The sequence below is a fragment of the Pseudorca crassidens genome, chromosome 4 (assembly GCF_039906515.1).
Source record: "Pseudorca crassidens isolate mPseCra1 chromosome 4, mPseCra1.hap1, whole genome shotgun sequence".
NCBI classification, from domain to species: Eukaryota; Metazoa; Chordata; class Mammalia; order Artiodactyla; family Delphinidae; genus Pseudorca; species Pseudorca crassidens.
In genome coordinates, this window is record NC_090299.1 from 135,140,834 (window position 1) to 135,161,979 (window position 21,146).

The 21,146-nt window shown below is 37.4% G+C and overlaps 1 protein-coding gene across 4 annotated transcripts in view; it reads right to left on the minus strand.

Moving 5' to 3' along the window:
• NFKB1 (nuclear factor kappa B subunit 1) overlaps nt 1-21,146 on the minus strand; it is a 132,193-nt gene that overhangs the window by 87,663 nt on the left and 23,384 nt on the right. For 2 of the 4 annotated variants that reach the window (XM_067736852.1, XM_067736851.1), the window contains exons 2-4: nt 11,125-11,170; nt 6,584-6,659; nt 2,365-2,402 (exon numbers count right to left, since the gene is read on the minus strand). In XM_067736852.1, the coding sequence (XP_067592953.1) occupies nt 2,365-2,402; nt 6,584-6,659; nt 11,125-11,163 (153 nt within the window). In that variant the 5' untranslated portion in view covers nt 11,164-11,170. Of the gene's footprint in view, nt 1-2,364; nt 2,406-6,583; nt 6,660-11,124; nt 11,171-21,146 lie in introns of all 4 variants that reach the window. The other 2 variants (XM_067736850.1, XM_067736849.1) reach the window with 1 other exon arrangement.

The window sequence follows — 21,146 nt, forward strand, 5'->3', positions numbered from 1 at the left end:
TATTTTTAATAATTAAGTGAAATTTCTAAAAGCATGAAAAAGCAACAGCGTGTGTAACAGCCTCCAGAATTGACTAGCCATAAAATAGGGATTTACCTGACTGTTAATCAATTTAAATACAAGTTCAGTTTTTAAATAATATTAGATAATTAGCACTTAATAATATGCAACAGAACTGGATACGCTAAAAATTAGTAGTCTATGCTGTGACTCATCTCTGTCAGAGCTGGGGAAAACTGTGGCAGAGACCCCAAAGACAAAAGAACATTTTTCTAGATTTTATTTTTTAAACTTAATAAATTAATTCATTATCTTTAATCACAAAATTCCTTCAGGACAATTGGAAAAATAAGTACTTATACATATACTTTTATATCTTACTGGAAGTGGTTTCAAATAGAATATGAGTAAAGAGACATGTCTTAATAGCTTGCTTATCATTTAAAAAACAATAGACATTATTCATGGTTGGATAAGAGTATTAAACTTCCATGCAAAGGAATTTCTAACTTGAGGATAGAAATTTATTACTGTTTTTTTTTTTTTTTTTAAGGAAGCTAGGATGTCTTCAAATGCATAGTCTGGATGCATTTCAGATTCTAAATTTTTGAGATTAAAGGTTTGCCAATCCACAGCCATTCATCTCAGTAACTCCATTTGCTTAAAATGAGTCATCAACCTCAAAGGCAAGGCTATAACCATCCGGTCAGAAAGTCTGACTTAAATACAATCTTCTTACTTTCACTGGAGTCAGACATCAAAATATTATCAGTTTGGTAAGCAAACACACTGATTTACTCAGATAAGCTTTTACACATCCACAAATAGCGAATTAAATTTTGAATTTTGGACTTATGTAACCCACCCTTCAAATAAATCATAAGTATCAATTTTTCCTTGTGACTACTGGACCCATAGTAAGAAACTGCATTTAAAAATTCTTATTGTAGCGCTATGCTTATGAAAATGGATATTTGAAAAACACATTTTACCTAGTATGCAAATAAAGTTTAGTTGATTTCTCAGTTTCACAGACTCAGAAAATTTTCCAGGGAGGCCAGACTACTGCCTAGAATGTTAAGGGATAACCTTCCACTGGGAGGGTCTTTGAGAGAGTCAGTGGCCTCCTGTGGGAATTCACCACTATGGAATTGGACACGGAGGTAAAACAAAGTCATGTCAGCAGCCTGTGGGGTCAGGGTGTGCCACCTGCAAGCGACTAAAACAACGGCCTCAAGTCTCACGTGGCATTCCTGTCCCCACACCAAAAACGTTAACCCAAGTTCAACCTCGTAAGGATAGTCTATTCGGTCATAGTTAAGATATTTACATCCTTTACATCTTGACCAAAATCCAAATACATATATAAGGCCACGATTAGAGTAACCACAACCATGCTTTATTTAAGTTCTCGACCCAGTTAGCATTTGTTAAGTGTTACACTTACTTGCCTGAGCTACTAAAAACATTTAGGAAAGGTATTGGATGATATAACTCAAGAGAGCAGGTACACTCATCCTCAGTCTCACAAAGATGTGCTAATAAGCACATCCATTTGGAGATTTACCGACTTTGTCCTCATTTTGCAGAAGACTATACCATTATTTCCATCCCTCAATGACTGAAATCTCCTATAGGCAAATATTAGAGATCCTCTTCCCTCCTCTTTGATAGCACTGGTCCCATACAATTTCTAATAACTATTCACCCATGGGGGCATGGTGAGGAGGCCACTTCAAGCCAGGTATCCTCTATAGAATCTAGTAGTAAGAAGAAGAGCCTGATAAAATAAAATGCTCCTCTCCTGACTACAAAGAGACTGAGTCCAAAGCTAACACCAGAGAGAACTCAACCGTCCATTCTAATACTTTCTCTACACCCTACTGGTACCTTTAGTATCTTAGGTTACATGTTTCAAAGACAGAACAGAGAAGGCTGGAGCTCCAAAGGAAGGAGGAAGGCTAAGAAGTACTGCATGTGCAGGGACATGTTGATGGACATAACTCAGCGTACATGAACTGCATGCATGTGTATTCCCTTATAAATGAAAATGAGTGGAGATAACCTATGCCTCTCCTAGGAGTGGCTGGTAAGCAAAGTTAGTAGAGATCGTGGGATATCAAGGATCTCTAATTAAGTTTTACAGAACTACATACTGAGGCTCAGGAGAGTGTGAAGAATGACTAAGAGAAATGTAAAGTGGATGAATAAAGTTGTCATATAATTTGTCAGGTTGTTGATCTTCTAGATAAGGTACTTCCTTTGTAAAATTCATTTATTATTTTATTTGGTGCTTGAGATATTAATATTAGACTTACGGATCTAACAATTAAAGAGAAAGTCCCACCCCTTTCATCTTCTTACCTGTTTAGGTTGCTCTAATATTTGAAGGTATGGGCCATCTGCTAAAAACAAAACAACAAACAGAAACCAAAAGAAACTGTGAGGCTTCTCAAATTTGGTAAAAAGAAAAATATATACATATAAAAGAAGTAAAAAACTGAAATTATGTTTTTAAATATAGGCTTCAAATAAATGTTTTAGCTAAAATTCCACAAGGATATATCTTCCTTGTTTGAATATTAAATTTATCCTTATTTAAACAACAGTTTTACACCGTCAGAGAGAACCACACTATATAAACGTCTTGTTGAATGGTGATGGCGCATTGCACAACCCGACAAAAGGCATGATGTCTGGCAAGGATTAAGGCGTCAACAGCCTTCACAATCATGTCCACTAACAAAGCATTTTTTAAATGACACAAATACCAGTTAAAAGCAGCAACCACTTCCTGGGCACTATGAAATTTTCTTTTGCCGTCATATCATTAGACACTGATTTCCATTCTTCAAAGAGAATGTGCTTAATGTGAAATTACAAGAGACTGAGCTAGTGCCTACACGTGAAACACACAGATAACAATCTCAGGCTATCCGCTTTTCCTTACACTAAGTTTTTGGTTCCTTTCCAATACTCAGAATCCATAAGTACTGCCCTCATTCCTTAACTGGCTAGCTTGTTCCTCCTCCCTCCCAAATTTAATTTGGTCTCTCAGACATGGTAGATTCTTATTAACTCACAGCTTTTGATGTTTGTATACAACTTTTGAATACTGTGCTCTCATATAAACTCTGTTCTAAAACAAGCATTTTATAAAATTCTGAAAATAATTTAGATAGGTGCATACCAATTAATTGTTATAAAAACAAAGAATACTAGAAGCTTAATCCATAGCCTGCTATACCTGAGTTTGGAAACTCAAAGGAAAATCAGAAGCTCTGACAGTATAAATTCAAATTTGTTCAATATGAGAAAGTCCCTAAGCTTCCCAGCTGGTTTTTATGTCAACAGTAAAATAATCCATAGCTCTGCAATACATAAAGGCTCATGGTGTTTCTCACTTGTTTGAATGTAAATTAAAATGGTACTAAAAAAATTCTAGAATGCTTTGGTGTCCATTTCAACCTTCACTGTCTCTAGGACAGAAGTTCAAGACTTATTTTAGATAAGTATATTTATTAAGAAAGCTAAACTTTCAGGTTGAAATTAAAAATAAACTTTAACTTGAGAGAGGATTTATTTTTACCTTTTCAGTATTATGATCAGTCAGGATAAGGCTAGAAAACTGTAGGAAACTAAGGTATAATTATTTCCTGTTATTATTCAAGAAATTTACAAGGAAGTCAGTTGAAAAATGACTGAATTTGAACTGAAACATACACAAGAAAAAAGGGTAGGGACTGACCAATGTAGTATAATTTAGGTAACTTATCTTCTCTTGTCTGTATGAAATTAATTCCTAGATGTATTTAACTACTTTTAGAAAAGAAACTGTTAGAATTTTAAAATTCCAAAAAATGGCTAGAATTTAATTTCTGATAAGGAGATAAAACTGATTAGAAAAGGAAATATTTTCACACTGCTAATATAAAGCCTGTACAACAATATAATAAATCTATTCATTAACATTCCCTCTAGAAAGCTAAATGAACTTATGAAGAAGAGAAGTCTTTAAGAAAGCAACATTTGACAGCAAGGTCCTACTGTATATGAATAGCACAGGGAACTATATTCAATATCCTGTGATAAACCATAATGGAAAAGAATATAAAAAAGTATACATATGCGTAACTGAATCACTTTGCTGTACAGCAGAAATTAACACAACACTGTAAATCAACAATACTTCAGTTAAAAAAAAGAAGGCAACATTTGGATGCCATGGAAGATATAGAGGAGCTGGAACACATTTACACCAAACTTCAAGTCTCTCATTTCTTATTAACTCTTCTAAAAATACTTGAAGTTTTGCTATTATTTTTGCTGTATGATTTAATTTCCTTTAAATATGTGAAATTTTAAGGTTTGGGAATTTTATTAGTGAAATGGGGCCATTTTTTCTCTTTCAGGGAACACACTCAAACATTAAATCAACTAGAAAATTAGATTTGATGTGCATATATTTGTTTTAATGCCAATTTTCCTTGGCCGCATTTCTATGCCATGAACTGACATCCTACAGCATAATGTTATAGACCTAGCAGTCGTGCCATATCCGATAGTTTTCCACAAGTAGCAAAACTACTAACAGTTTTAGATTTCAAGAAATATAAAACAGTCTACATGAAAATTACAAATTAGTACTGGTTTATATTACCTCTCTATCCCTCTAAAATGTGAATAAAACATCCATACATCTTGGTTTATAAAAACTGAACTATGCCACTGCAATGCAGAGGGAAAGTATGTGACAATAAAAATGATGAGGTAATAACTGGAAAATATGATTTTGAGGTATAATTATAAAAGTTTTTCTAATGTTATGGGCTAAATAATTCCTACAACATGAAGCTCTGACTACAGAATATTTACTGAGATAGTTCTTTTGATCATCTTATTTCTATCGCCATAAACTTGATGAAATAAAAACACTAAGAAAGCGTCTGCATCAGGATATCGTTTGGCATCTACAAGGCATTAAATGGAATATGCTTCCTGAGGTCAGAACCTTTCATGTTTTCAATAAAGTATCAGTACCAAGAAAAAGACTTTGATCCTCAGAATAAGAAGTTCACAGGAAACACAGAAGCTACCAAGACATTTACTTGTTCACAGGAAGCTGACCTAGAGCTTATACTGGACAGCACTTGAGGAGATCTCAGGTACAGTAGCCTACAAAATATGTTTTGTGGGGTAAAGAGAGAAAGGGCTCAGCAGCACACTTCGTGAAGCTAATGAAGGTGAAGGTACAGCAGATTTACTTTTTTCCCTTCCCATGAACTTCTAGAAATAATAGATATAAAAATGCAGAAAAACATCTGATCTAAAAAATGAAAAGTGCCAGAGTAACACCACTAATTTTAAATGACGATGATACAAATTGGATAAAGTCTCCCATTGAGGACAAGCAAATCCATGGTAAATAGAATAGCTGATGCCCACTTCAGTGATCGCACAACTCTCTGTTACATACAACTTCCAAAATTGACTCACATAGCTTGTGAACATCTGGCGAGTCCCCCGGTGAAGTGAGGAGCACATAAAAAGAGCTATCACAACAAGCTTACGTAAGAATCAATAAATAAAAACAGAGACTGAGTTGACTTTTTTTAATCGGCCATATGAGATTAAACAATTTGTTGATGGGGATAATTAATAGAGTCATGTTAGGAGGAAGGATGATCCTCATGAGTTTATCCAACTGGTCAGAACATAAAGCAAAAAGCTTTTTAAAAAGATGATTTTTCTACTGAGATGACTTTTATTATTTTTGTACAATTTATGTTCCCAGTGTCTGGTATACTGGCTGGCACACAATAGGTACTCAAAAGTGTTTTTGGAATAGATCTGAGGAGTTGAGACTGCCTCATGTTTGCCTGGGACAAAGGAAACAGGAGTTATAAAGACACCAGAGATAACAAGATTGGGTGAAAGGAAAAATCCTACATGGAGTAAAGAAATTCCTTTTGAGCTGTGCTAGCAGATATCAGCAACAACTGTCAGTTATACAATGGGTAACTGGGGTCAAACATGTTTGTGCAAACACAGTCCAAAAAAGTATACTGAAAGATTTTTTTTTTTATAAATTTATTTTTTTTTTATATTATTTTTATTTTTGGCTGCATTGGGTCTTCGTTGCTACATGCGGGCCTTCTCTAGTTGCAGCGAGTGAGGGCTGCTCTTTGTTGCGGTGCAAGGGCTTCTCATTTCGGTGGCTTCTCTTGTTGTGGAGCACGGGCTCTAGGCGCGTGGGCTTCAGTAGCTGTGGCTCACTGGCTCAGTAGTTGTGGCTCACGGGCTCCAGAACACAGGCTCAGTAGTTGTGGCGCACAGGCCTAGTTGCTCCGCGGCATGTGGGATCTTCCTGGACCAGGGCTCAAACCCGTGTCCCCTGCACTGGCAGGCAGATTCTTAACCACTGCGCCACCAGGGAAGTCCCAAAAGATTGGTTTTTAAAACATAAATCACCATTTCCTTTCCAAGTACCTCACTGACTTTCTAAAAGAATGTACAGAAAATCCTGAATTTAAAGAAAGCAAAAGCAAAATGACAGGGCAACAGAGATGAGGAATTTTCTTACCTGTTGGCAGTGGCATCTCTGGTGGAAATAATTCTGGATTAAATATTGTATGATTCAAAGGATCCAAATGAAACATCTATAAAAAGGAAAATTTAGATATTTCAGTCATTATTTTTCCAACATTGTATTAAAAATTCGAACTTGAAACACCTAAAACTTAACTACAGGAACAAAAACTAAAGCCAAAACCAAAAACCCGAAAACACTTCAAATCAGAATCTAAAAAATACACTCAGGAGACCTAGCTAAGTTCTCATATGTACGGAACTTTACAGGGGGCTATGTGACAAAGGGATTTCAGGAGAATGACCTAGCTGTAAAGTCCACAGAGGTAAGGACATGGTGTAGCTTGCTTACTGGTATATCTGCAGGACTCAGTGTACATTTATCAGAGTGGATGCTTAAATATTTGTTGAATTTATGATTTAAAGCTTATACTCTCTTAGAAATATAAGCATGAGAAGATAATCCTAGAAATCCGTATTTCTTTTATGATGATAAATAAACTCCTCCTCTAGCCATCCAAATTCAAGGCCTGAAAGAATTAGGTAGCAGCCCTAGAACAACTTACAGAAAAACTGAAAATACAACTTAGTCCAAAGAGCAAATAACTGAGCACTGAGCTCCCTCACTTTTTTTTTTCCACCTTTATTTACCTAGCACAACACAAAATACCTGGAATTTAGTGGGTGTGGCAGGCTGAATAATGGCTCCTCCATGGACATCCACATCCCAATCCCCAGAACCTGTGAATGCTATCTCATATAGCAAAAGGGATTTCGTACATGTTATTAGGGTAAGAATATACAGATGGGGAGATTATCCTGAATTATCCAGGTAGGCCCTATAGGAGGGATGCAGGAGATCAAAGTGAACTGTAGGAGATGCAACAATGGAAGCAGGAAGGTGGAATGATGGAAGGGGTCGCAAGCCAAGAAATGCAAACAGCCTCCAGAAGTTCAAAAAGGTAAGGAAAGCTTTCGGAAGGAATGCAGCCCTGCCAACACCTTGATTATAGACTTCTGACCTCCAGACTGTAAGAGAATAATTTTTTTTTTTTTTTGCGGTACGCGGGCCTCTCACTGCTGTGGCCTCTCCCGTTGCGGAGCACAGGCTCCGGACGCGCAGGCCCAGCGGCCATGGCTCACGGGCCCAGCCGCTCCGCGGCATGTGGGATCTTCCCGGACCGGGGCACGAACCCACGTCCCCTGCATTGGCAGGAGGACTCTCAACCACTGCGCCACCAGGGAAGCCCTAAATTTGTATTTTTTAAGCTACTGAACTTGTGGTAATTTGTTACAGTAGCACCAGAAAACTAATACAGTGGGCAAACAATATATTTTGATTGAATTATAATCTAACAATAAGTTACTAATAATTACTTATCCCAAGAGAAACACTTTCTTCCCACTTAGTTCACTCAGGATTTAAAATTCATATTTCTGAGTTTGGCATTTATTTCAACCTAAGTAAGTCATCTGTGGACAGCACAGAAACCAAACATGTTTCATTGTTTTATGATACGCTAGTTAGTAAATATGCTGGAGCTGACATTTTTTTAAAAAACACAAATATTTTACTTCTTTTCTTTACTAGCATATTATTGGACATTCTTGGGTACCTAAGAATCTGTATGCCTAGTTAAATCAAGACTAAGAAATGCAGTGTTTAAATAAAGAAGGCTTCAGATCCAGTTGTGAGGTATGCAAATTTTCAATTGAGGAACAATAAATGTACTCCACTTCAGTGCTTCAGAGTGAAGTTCATCTACACAATTCACCATTTGCTAAAAAGGAAATAAAGGAATGAAAAAACATGTTATTATAAAAATGGGCCCCACCTTACAGAGAGAATTCATCAGTCCCAGAGCAGAAAAGATGACCTAGCAGAAAAAAATATTTCCTATGGTCCTGCAGGTGGCTAAAACGAGTGGTTAGAGGGCCAAAACTCTGATCTTAGGAGAGACACATGCCCCACTTCAGACAAGAAGAGGGAAGCTGTGTTGTGTGCTGCAGCTTGCACTGTGCATTAGGTCAGCGGTGGGGAGTGAATTCCAGAATACATTAAAACACTGAGGACATGCACATTTCAGGAAATATATACCATTAATCTTGAGACAAGGAAACAAACAAATAAACTTCAAGGACCTCTCCCTTCAAAAATGGAAACATCAGAACATGCCCAACTTCTGTTGCTGATGATCACAAAAACGCCCACTTAAGAAAAGCTTTCGAAATGAATGTTTTCAGCAGGTTTTACTCTTGTGTGGCATAAAGGACCATCTCTTGCTGTTAGGATTTCCTGCATATAGACAGGAAAGCATGGTTTAAAACTAAGCTGACCAACCCTAATGCTGGTTAGAGTTTGCCTTTAATTGTTAGAGATAGCATATTAAAAGCGAAAGGTAAAACACAGGTTTTTTATAATATGAGTAGCCAAATGTTTTACATGCTTCAATCAAAGCAAATGGTCTTAGATTTATCCTATATCATCATTTGTACAATAAAATTCAAAAGAAGTATCTTAATGTGAAAAGCAATGCATACTCATTCTTTCTAAACCAATCAGAACATTATCAAGAGTAACGAATGCTATATAAGTCTATTTTATTTAAAGAAGTAATACTAAATCCCTTTGAAAGTATTGGGTTGGGGCTTCCCTGGTGGCGCAGTGGTTGAGAGTCCGCCTGCCGATGCAGGGGACACGGGTTCGTGTCCCGGTCCGGGAGGATCCCACATGCCGTGGAGCGGCTGGGCCCCTGGGTCATGGTCGCTGAGCCTGCGCGTCCGGAGCCTGTGCTCCGCAACGGGAGAGGCCACAACAGTGAGAGGCCCGCGTACCGCAAAAAAAAAAAAAAAAAAAAAAGTATTGGGTTGGCCAAAAAGTTGGTTTGGGTTTTCCATAAGATGTTACAAAAAACCCGAACGAACTTTTTGGCCAACCCAATATTTCGCTTTTGGTTTCTGATTCTTTGCATGCATAAATTTGGGAAATACATGTTTTAGGTGGCTAAAGTTTAAGTGTGAAATGATTACAAAATGCGGACCAGGGTGTCCTGGCACCTAGTGTTCCCTCTCTTTGTCTAACCTAGCAAATTACATCTTTCAAATCTCAGCTTACATAGACTTCTTTTGGAAAGTCTGCCTAACCCTCCTCTTCTTCCCAGGCAGCACGGAGTGATCCTCCTGGACATTTCTGTCCCATACCGTGCAGACTACAACTACAGCATTTATCACCATGTGGAAACTATTCATGTCTCTGTCCCTCCTATTAGAATGGCAGCTGCCTGAAATGTGTCACATTTTTGTACCCCTCCTTAGCCAATGTTCTGGTACATAGTAATGCCTCAATGAACAGCTCATGAATGAATAAATATCAGTATTTTAAATACACTTAATATTTAATTACCCTAGAGTCTGAAAATTGCTTGCAAATGGTTCATTAAATATATATACATTATATAAATAAATCTCTTTCTTTCTATATATATAAATATACATATATATGTATAGGGCAAAATATTACCAACCAACGAAGATTTGTTGGACTATCCAATATTTCTACAGGCTTGAAATTGAAAATTTTCAAGTACAAAGTTAGGAGGAAAAAAAAAGGACACTGGTATCCCTTTATAATTGCAAATATAATTATAATGAACAGTTTTACATTCCCAAAGCACATTCATTGCCCATTAAGTCTTTTAAAGATCCCTGTGAGTGAAGAGGGGAGGGGGGTGCTAAGTAATTCCTCAAGTTTTAAGAGCAGCCAGCACTTGGTTAAGATCTTTGAATTCTAAGTCCTTTTTACTACACCAATCTGCCTCATTAGGTGAGTTTTCAATAAATACTTTGTCTTCTCCCCCAAAATGGTATGTTCAAGTCCTAACTCCTAATACCTCTGAATGTGACTTTACTTAAAAATAGGGTCTTTGCAGATGTAATCAAGTTAAGATGAGGTCATACTAAAGAATGGGCCCTCGATCCAATGCCTGGTACTTTTACAAGAGAATAGAGGAGGTTTGGATACAGAGACACAGAGGAGACAAAGGGAAGAAGGCCAATGTGCTGGAGTGACGAAGCTACAAGCCAAGGAATGCCAAGGACTGCCAGTAACCACCAGAAGCCAGGGGAGAACCACAGAAGAGGTTCTCCTTCAGATCTTCCAGAAGTAACTAACCCTGTCATCATCTTGATTTTGGACTTCTAGGCTCCAGAACTGAGAGAGAATATATCTCTGTTGTTTTAAGCTACCCAGTTTGTTGTAATTTGTTACAGCAGCCCTAAGAAACTAATACAAGTAGTTATCATTTGATCTGAAGCATATATAACTTTTATGCAACAATATGTGACAGCAGGGTTTAAGTTACTCATTTTACATGACATGTCCTCTCAGACCTTACATAGAGGGAAAGGAAAAACAATTTAAAAGACATTTTTTACCACTTTTAGAGTTTCCCTGATAGTTACTATTGTTGCCTCTGTATATTTTAAAATATGAATACATTTACAAAAAATTATTAGTGAGATTATTAAAATACTTACTTGTTCATGCCCTCCCAAATATGGGTCGTCTTCTGCCATTCTGGAGCTGTACATCAAAAGAATACAAAACTGAACTGTAAAACTGGAAGGAACCTTAAAAATTCCACAATGCAGGAGTAAACTGCTTTATTCCAGTAAGACCAAGTATAACCCTTTTTTAAAGACCTTAGGAGGGGGATATGGTGTAGTTCCTCTTTGGAATCTAAATCTAACAGTAGAAATATTGCGTAATCAAGGAATTACCACTCACATCTAACCCACAACACTGATGTCAACCTCACAGTACTGTCCTGGAGTTTGGTACAACTAGTCTTCATCCTCTGTATAAAAATCATGCCATTAGATTTCTTAGAGGCCATTTCTTTTTGTCACCATCTAGACTTCAAAGATTCACTTAGCTCTTTGTATAGGTTATTTTCCAACCCTTCATGAATTCTGTGATAGTCCTAGAACTATCTCCCCACTTTCTACGTGCCACTTGAGTTGAGAAGCTCAGAGGGGGTCATTTTGCTGTGAGAGGGCCTGATCAGTGCTTTGCATAGCACAGGGTAGGACGGCTACAGTGTGCCGTGCTCTGTCCCCTAGAGCACTCCGCTGCTGCAGGCCACTTCCTCTGTCAGAGTGGTCCAGAAACACTGTAACATTAAACATGCAAGCAAAAGGCACAAAAATAAGAGCCCTTATTATCAAGGCTACAGTCTCAGATTTACTCAACCCCAGCCAGATACTAAAACATCACAGGCCCTAGCAATCTTCTGTTACCCAGAGGCCTTGACAAAAATTAAGAGCCACATGACCAGATAAAAACAGTATCTAAAATCACATATCATTTTGGATTTGCTTACGAAATATCCTTATCATTATTTTAAATATGTATAGGACAACTCTAGTTAAATTTACTTAGATCAAAGTTTAGACATATTGCCTGAAAACCTAGAAGATAAAAAAAAAACAGAGCTGAAAGATTTGAAGCCAATTTTTCTCTTTCTTTTTTTCTCATGAAGTCTATAAAGCATTCAACGGCACTTGAGTCTGGGCCTGTCCCAAAGTGTTAGCTGTCCACCAAAATCTGTTCTCTCCTTTTCCACAGTAATAGAGTTGTAACTGGAAACACACTCAGCCAGAGTATACCCCACCCACACTCCTGTGGGGTTAGGGATGGTCATTAGAAGAAACGCTTGCCAGTGGAATGTCAGAACTATTTATTGTGTGCCATTTCCAGGTCTGGACTTAAGGCCCTTGACATCCTTCCTCCGTGTTTTTGTTTCTTCTCTGTCCCACTGGATTAAAACCTAGGCATGAAGACCTGGCACTTACATGATGATGAATGGCAGCTAAGACTGATGGTGATGTGAGAAAGAAATCAAAGACTGTGTTCTTTAACCGGGTGTACTGTTGGGTCTCTTTGTTAGAACAGTTTAGCCCTCACTCTAATGAATATATCATTTAACATTCCAAAGTCCTCCAAAGAGGATTCCGGTTTCCAATGAAATCCTCTCCTGCTAGTGCCCTCTGTGACTGGGGAGGAGGGAAAGAGCATCGGAGGGCTCCTAGTGGAATGCAGAGTAGTGCTGAATTTCAACAAAAGGGAAAAGAGCGGCTCTGAGTTCTACAGAACAAGAATGCCATGCAGATTTGCAAGAAAATATTCGTCTAAAACAAGAAACTATTGATTGAAGATTTACAAACAGCTGTAGTTAAGACAAACAGCTAAAAAAAAAAAAGGAAAACAGACCTTTTAGTGAAGAAGAATTAAATCATTAGAAATTCAAGAGTTCTTCCACTGCTGAGTGTGTGACTTTGGATATATAACTAACCCACTGTGGCCTCTGTTTCCTCATCTGCAAATGAAAGACTTTGATAAGGGATGGACCTTTGAAAGGAATAGAATTTTGTTGTGCTCGGAATATGTTAGTTAGCTAATAAATACTTATTCACAGAACAAATCATCTAAATCATAACTCTTTCTGTAAACTTGGAGTTTTATACGGACTTAAGTATATATCCATATTAAAGAATCATTAGCATAATTTTCACTTATATGAAGGATACCAGTAAATAGTGTTACACTGAAATACAGTGTTAACACTAGTTACAACATTCCATGTGAAAAATTCTTATTCTTAGAACACAGAAGCCCAAAAAGCTTCCAAGAAAAATATTAAGACCATTTTGTTTTTGCCTTTAATGTGGGTTGATCATTTGAATCCTCTCAATCTTAGCCCACAGTCTTTAAAGGCAAAGGGAGACTGCTGACTTGTTAAACTGACAGAACCTGTTCAGAACCTCTATTACACTGATTTTATGTATATATTTAAACCTGTGGATGGTTTCCTGAACTTTGATTGAATGTAAGGTGGCCCTGACCCTAATTTTAAAGACTCAACTAAATCTACTTTATTAGAACTGATGCAGGGTTATTATCATGATCACCACTGTACAGCACACCTCAATGAAGATCTCTAAATCGTAAGCACAGGACAAAACATCAAATTAAATACAGTCCTCCCTCCAATATCCTCCCCGTGATTTATGCACGACTGAGTGCCCAAAGATCATGGTTTTAAAAGCCTAACAGCAGCCCAAGAGACACTGGGTGACGGTTAAAATCTGAACTTTTACAGCTTCTGTCAGACAGAGTTCACTGTGAAGAGCTGAGGTAACAGCAGGCTGAGAGTGATGTCAATGTTAATTCATGATTTAAAAATAAAATGTCAAACGAAACCAAGAATTATTTGGAAAGGATGAATCACCATAATATTTGCATTAATTGTAAGAGCAGGTTTTATTTCAAAATTTTGAAATACCAACTAAGCCTTTGGAACTGAAGGATTAGGAAAGACCAGGGAAAGCCTCTACTGCCCCCTTGCTCCCCCAGCCCTTCCCCTCACTTTCCCTTTGCACACAGTTCTGTGCTTTTGAGGAAGGACCTTGAAACAGAACGGGAGACACTGGGTTGACTGGTGAGAAGATGGGCCTAAGCTCTGCCATCTCTCTCCCCCAACAGTGAGGCTTCCAGAAAAATGTTCACACCATGAAAATTCATACAGCTAGCTAGCAATAACTAAAATATCTCCCTGAGCGAATTGTTTGTATTTCTCACATGAAAGACATAATGTTGTAACTGGCTAAGTTCTGAATATATGATGAGTTCTGCATGAAACGCCTAATGGATTATTTTCCACACGTCTGTGACAATTCCACCACTGACATCAAAGGCCAGCATAAGTGGTTCTTAGTGAGGGCAGCAAAACCAAGGCCACAGGGTTGGACGATTAAGGGTAGAATTGGTGGCGCTCCCCTCCTTGTAACTGGGGAAATTTTCTAGGATCAGATATATTCACACTTTTTGATCAGGGCCCACTGTAAGAAAATATATTCTATTAGATTTCATTAAAAAAAACAACTACCATTAAAATCCATTAAAATGATTTCATGAGCCACTAATGGGTCACGACCTGCAGTTTGAAAAACAGAATTTTAGGTACCATCTAGAGAATAGAGTTGGGAATCAGAGAGATCAAGTGTCTCCATTTTCAAGTTTATTTTCAGCCACAATGGACATCACTTAGGTGTAATTTTAGTACCTCATCTTGGATGAAATTACAAGAAAAAGAGTGACTTATTACCATCTCTCTGTTGGATAATAAATAAAAAGAAAGAATATACTGGAGTTTCTTTCCACAGAGGAATTTTTTGGAGGAAACATGCTGTAAGGTTTATGCACTACATATGTGAAACATTGTATGTGTACTACATATAATATAAAACATTCAAATAAAGAGTGTCTATTGACTCTGCAATTCCACTTCCAGGAATTTGTACTAAAGAATTACATGAGCAAGTGTGCAAAAAAATAAGTACAAGAATATTCACTGCAGCAAAAAACTGGAAAGAGTCTAAAAGTCCTTTGATAGGAGATTATTTAATTATAATTATGCTACATTCATAGTTATATGTTATGTAACTGCTAAAAATAATAATTCACATCCAGGGACTTTTACTCCCTAAGTTATAAATTTCTGTTTTAATTTTCTAACTTAATTATGTAATTGGAAATATATTTTTTAATAGAAAAAAAAGAGAAAATCAAACACTGTCCTGAATTTAAAGTTTAACTCTGACATCTTTAACGGTTAATGATATACAGTGAAGAAAACATAAAGTATGAATGAATCAAAAACTTCTAAGCACTACTGGAATCCTCTTCGTAATAAATAGAAAAAAAAATTAACGTTAAAGTGGCTATTTATTTACATCTTTCTGATGATATACTGACTTAGTGATGAAAGAAAAGTAAAGTTAATGGTGATTTAGTTACTTTTCTCAGAAGAGCTGATTTTTTAAAGTTTTTGAAAAAGAATGAATATTTGTGTCCTACCATGTTTAGATTTGTATAAACTCATTTTCTATGTTTTTCCACTCCTCCATCCATTTTCAGCTCCCTATTTTTTTTTTTTTGGTACGCGGGCCTCTCAGTGCTGTGGCCTCTCCCGTTGCGAAGCACAGGGTCCGGACGCTCAGGCTCAGCGGCCACGGCTCACGGGCCCAGCCGCTCCGCGGCATGTGGGATCCTCCCGGACCGGGGCACGAACCCGTGTCCCCTGCATCGGCAGGTGGACTCCCAACCACTGCGCCACCAGGGGAGCCCTCAGCTCCCTATTTTTTGAGTTGGGTACAATATGACCAATTAACACATAGAATAGCTACCTAATAAGTACAAATGCATTGTGCTTGGAGCTGGTATAAGATAAGGTCCCTGTTTACAATGGAATACCAATCTAACAACATTCAACTATTACGGCATGCAAAGCTTACTAGCACAGTTAGGGATACATAGCAAGTGTTAGCCATTTTATTAGGTAGCACCGTAAACATTATGTTTATAATAAATTACGGGAATAATAGGCAGTAAGAGTATAGGCACTCTGAGAAGAATCAAGTATTTTTCTTCCAAACATTATGTTTATAATAAATTACGGGAATAATAGGCAGTAAGAGTATAGGCACTCTGAGAAGAATCAAGTATTTTTCTTCCAAACATTATGTTTATAATAAATTACGGGAATAATAGGCAGTAAGAGTATAGGCACTCTGAGAAGAATCAAGTATTTTTCTTCCCCGTCCTACACATTTACTGATACACTGCCACATTCCCTCCCTATCCTAACCCTTATCACTGCTGAATAAAATGTTTGCATTTTGCCTCCAGGGACATTTGGCAATGTCTGGAGACATTTTCATCTGTCACAACCCGCAGGTGGTCCTACTGGCATCTAGTGCGTAGAGAACAGAAATGCTGCTAAACATCCTATAATGCACAGGATGGCCCCTCACAGTAAAGAAATATCCGACCCCAAATGTCATTAGTGCCAAGGATGAGAAACCCAGTTGCATGCCACAGTGTCATGATAGTATGCTGGTTCACATGGAGAAAGAACTAAACTTTACTGACTACCTCCCATGAGTAAGGAATTAGAGATAGTGCTTCATATATTTCAGTTAATTCTCACAATATTCCTGAGAACACTGAGGTTTAGAGAGAAGCAGCCATTCGCTCAGGTTGATAAGAGTAATGCTGGCTGCTCTGACTCCACGGACTATGATTCGAATATCACTTGTCTAAGAGGCAGAATTGATTTTCCTTCTGGACTCACAACTTTATTTTAATACAGCATCTTTGCTCTAGGTCTCCTGAATGTTCAGGCTGGAGGTAGTCTACCCATAGCACACCCTGAAAAGCAGAACAGCACTGTGACAGTACACAAAACTTAAGGGAGTCCTTCCTGAGACAACCAAATGTGAAGTTAAAAATACGAAACAATGTTAATGCAAGTGGTAGTTGCTTTTCGTTTTGTTTTGTTTTAGATGTCTCCATTGATCAAGTTCAAAGGATAGAAAGAGAATAAAGAGATTCTCTCTGAAAGCTGCCCACAGAAAACACCACACTCACTAATGGTATGATAAAAGTACGTAGTACATATTTAAAATTAAGGTATATTGAAATGCTCCTTGAATGCTTTCATTAATTTAGTCATTCATTAAAAAAAATATTGAAACTACTATGTGTCAGTTACCAAAGATACCAAAGTACACAAGAGTGAAGCAGTACCTGTACTCACAGAGCTAACAGTTGTGGCAGACTGAAAGCAATGGCCAAAAATTCTTTGCAACTCCACCTGACAAGAGGAAAAATCTATTTCTCCATCCCTTGAATCTCGGCAGGGCTGTAACTTACTCTGACTAACACAGTGAGGTAGAAGGGTGAGTTTTAAATGCAGACTTCAAGAGGCCTTGCAATGACCAACCATTCTGTTCTCTTGGAACACAGCTGCCATGTGAATAAGCCTGGGCCAGCCCACTGGAGGATGAGAGGCCACATGGTGCAGTGAGGGGAAGTCCTAGCAGAGGGTCCCCTGGACCACACAGCACCAGCTAAGCAGCCGAAAGACTTCAGAGATCCCCAGAGCCAGGCGAGACCAGATGACCTAGACAGCCTCCCCAACTGGGAGAAATAACAAATGTTTGTTTCTTAGTTAGCTTTGTGGTGATTTTTTTATGTAGCCAAAAGCTAACTAATGCAACAGTTTAGTAAGTAGGAAGACAGGCAAAAACAATGCAACACGGTAAGTGTCATGGGAAATGGCAGGTATGTGGGGAATGTGTTAGACATCTTGGTGATTCAATAATTACACTTTCTTTGTTAGGGTCCTATTTAGAACACTCTTTGTACTCATTTTTACTTTATTGGCCTATTCAGTTTCCAGCGGAACAAAAGAAAGAAGGACAAGAGGCAAAACCACCATGGTATAAACAGAAATAAAATTAGCACTGTTAAAACCTTCAAAATATAAATATTAATGAATTGCTGCTAGCTTTAAGCAGTGATACCATTATAAAACAATAATGTTTTTAATCCTTTCAACTCCCTACTATCTAACACCAAATTCATCACTCCTATGGCAATGGGCCCCATTCCTGACTTTCCAGGTTTTGCCAATATATCATTCTCTCCTGTACTCAGAGCCAAAACTTCAACATTTTCTCCTTTTCCCTCTGCTTATTTCACACCCATCCAGTCAATAATCAATTTCTGTTGATTTTTTTCTTTGTATTATTTCTTGTATCTGCCCCTCCTTTGCACTTTCCTTTCACTGTTACACCCTAGTTAAACATTCATTGCCTTACCTCTGAATAACAATGATAGCCTCCATACTGTTCTCCTTTACTGTGGTATTTCTTCTTCCTTAAGCCTCTTTCACATTATTGCCACATTACTTACAAGACCAAGTCGAAAGCCCTCAACCGTTCACCATATTGTACTATAAGCATCACCTTAATAGGCTCTTAATGCTTAATAGGTGATGCTTATCATATAATATGCTGAGTGGCTGAGGGCTTTCCACTATGACCTAATACTACATCCTAACCAAAACCTTCTACAACAGGCAGACTGATCATTCAAAAATGCCTTGCTCATTTGCATCTTGTGTATTTGTTCACAGTATGCCCTGCATCCTAAAATGCCACCTTTCCTACTTAAATATTACCCAGTCCTCAAGCCTCTACTGAAATCCAACATTTGCCAAGAAACCCTATATTTCCTCTGTAACCTGCAGCTTTATAGTCCACATAAGGGCTATAATACTTCTGTGTATCGATGACTGCACACTGAACAACATACTGTTCTACTGCAATTTAACTTTATATATTTATCATCTTTTTAACTGGATATAGATGCCTAAATATAATAGAGTTTTACTTCTTTGAATCACGAAATTCGTAAATAAGTACTTTAAAAAAATTACCTTTGCATTAATGTTAAGAAACAGTGCAATTCCAGATTTGTTCAAATGTGGACTTTTGGTTTCAGTCATGACACTAACAATTATTGAACTTGCCCCATTGCCATACTCAAATGTAAAGCTATACAAAATACTTGAAGCAATAATTTAAGACACTGGACAAGAGACAGTATAAGGCTGTATACCATAAGAGAATGGAAATACTTGAGGTGTGTTCCAAACTCACTTTTTGACTGAGGGCACGTTCCAAACTATGACACAAGGACGTAGAGCCCAAATAGAGAGCAGCAATCTCACAGGGGAGAGTATCAGAAAGGAGAGATACACAGAGAAAGAGGCTCATAAATCTCCAGAGGGGTCACTTCCGGGCACTGGCCAAATATAAAACTGTGCTAGTGCAGGACAAGATTCTGCAGAGCCTACTAGAAAATAGCTGCTGGGGATCCAGATCCAGGGACAAGGGGGAACAATGATAAGCTGAACTGAGATTCCAGAAGTTCCCAGAACTTCTGAGAGACACTGAAGTTCTAATCATCTAGGGTGAAGAGACGTCACTTAACAATCTTAACATTCAGTTGTGACCTCAGAAGACCATGCAATGGGAGTAAAGGATATACCCTAGAATAAGGGCTACTCTAAACTCATCTTAATAAAACCAGGTGATCCACCAATAAATTTATTGCCCGTTACCACAAAATTCAACAGTCTTTAACAGAAAACAAAGATCCATACTCTCTACAATGGGGTATTCACAATGTGCAACACAAAATGACAAAACATGCAAAGAAGTAGAAAAATGTGACTCAGAAGAAGAAATATGACACAAATGATGAAATGAGCAGCCAGTACCTTTAAAACTGCCAATAGTAACATGTTCACGAATGTAAAAGGAAATATGGATATAAGGGATAAACAGATAGGAGATCTCAGCAGAGAAAAGAAAACTATTAAAAAAGAAAAATAACCAATGGAAAATTCTAGACTGAAATGAAATTTCACTAGGTGTACTTATTAACATATTGAGCAATGGGGAAGAAAGGATCAATAAACTTGAATAATGGCCAATAAAAACTATTCAAGTGAAGCACAGAGAAAAAGGCATAAAGAAATTAAGACACCTTCAGTGACTTATGAGACAACATGAAGTGGTCTTAACACATGTATAATTTAGAATCCCAGAAAGAGGGAGAAGAGAGAAAAAATATTTGAAGAAATAATGGTGGAGAATTTTCCAAACTTGATTAAAAAAAAAAATCAACCCATGACCCAAGAATCTCAAAGAACCCCATGCTGGATAAACACAAACAAAACCACAGTTAGCCATATTACAGCCATACTGTGAAAAACTAATAAGAAAAAGAAAAAAATCCTAAAAGCACCCAGGGACAAGGGGAAACAATGATAAGTATGATAGCTGACTTCTCATCAGAAACAATGATGCAAGTGCTGAATGGAAAAAACTGAATCAGTGAACAATTCTATATTCAGCAAAAATATCCTTTAAAAATAAAAAGTGAAATGGACATTTTTCAAATAGACAAGAGCTGAGAGAATGTGTAGTCAGCAGGTCTGCTAAAAGATATGTTAAAGAAAGTTCTCCACGCTGAAGGGAAATGATACTAGATAGAAACTTGGACCTACATGTAAGAATAATAAACACCAGAGGTGATGAATATGTGGGTAAGTATAAGACTTTTTTCTTGTTTGTTATTCAAGAGAAACATTACAATAAATTTTGGGGTTTATAACCTATGCAGAAGTAAACTGTGTAACAATAACAACACAGAGGAAGGGAAGAGGACAAATGGAAGTAAAACACTATCGAATTCTCACACTATATATGACATGTTACGGTATTAATTCATGGTAGACTCAAGGATGCATATTATAATCCCTAGAGCAACCACTTAAAAAAGTAGCTGACGAAGGACATAAAATGGAATTTAAAAAGTAAACTTGGTTTATTCAACAGATGGCAGGAAAGGAGGAAAAAATGAATAAAGAACAGAGGGCACAAATGGATAACAATTACCAAGATAGTAGGCTTAAACCCAACCATATCAGTAATTACATGAAATAGAAATAGACTAAAGTCACCTATAAAAAAGTAGAGATGGTCAGACTGGACACAAAAGCAAGACTCAGGTATATGCTTTTCATGAGAATTACACTTTAATATTAAAGACTGAGATAGTCTCAAAGTATAAAGATGGGAAG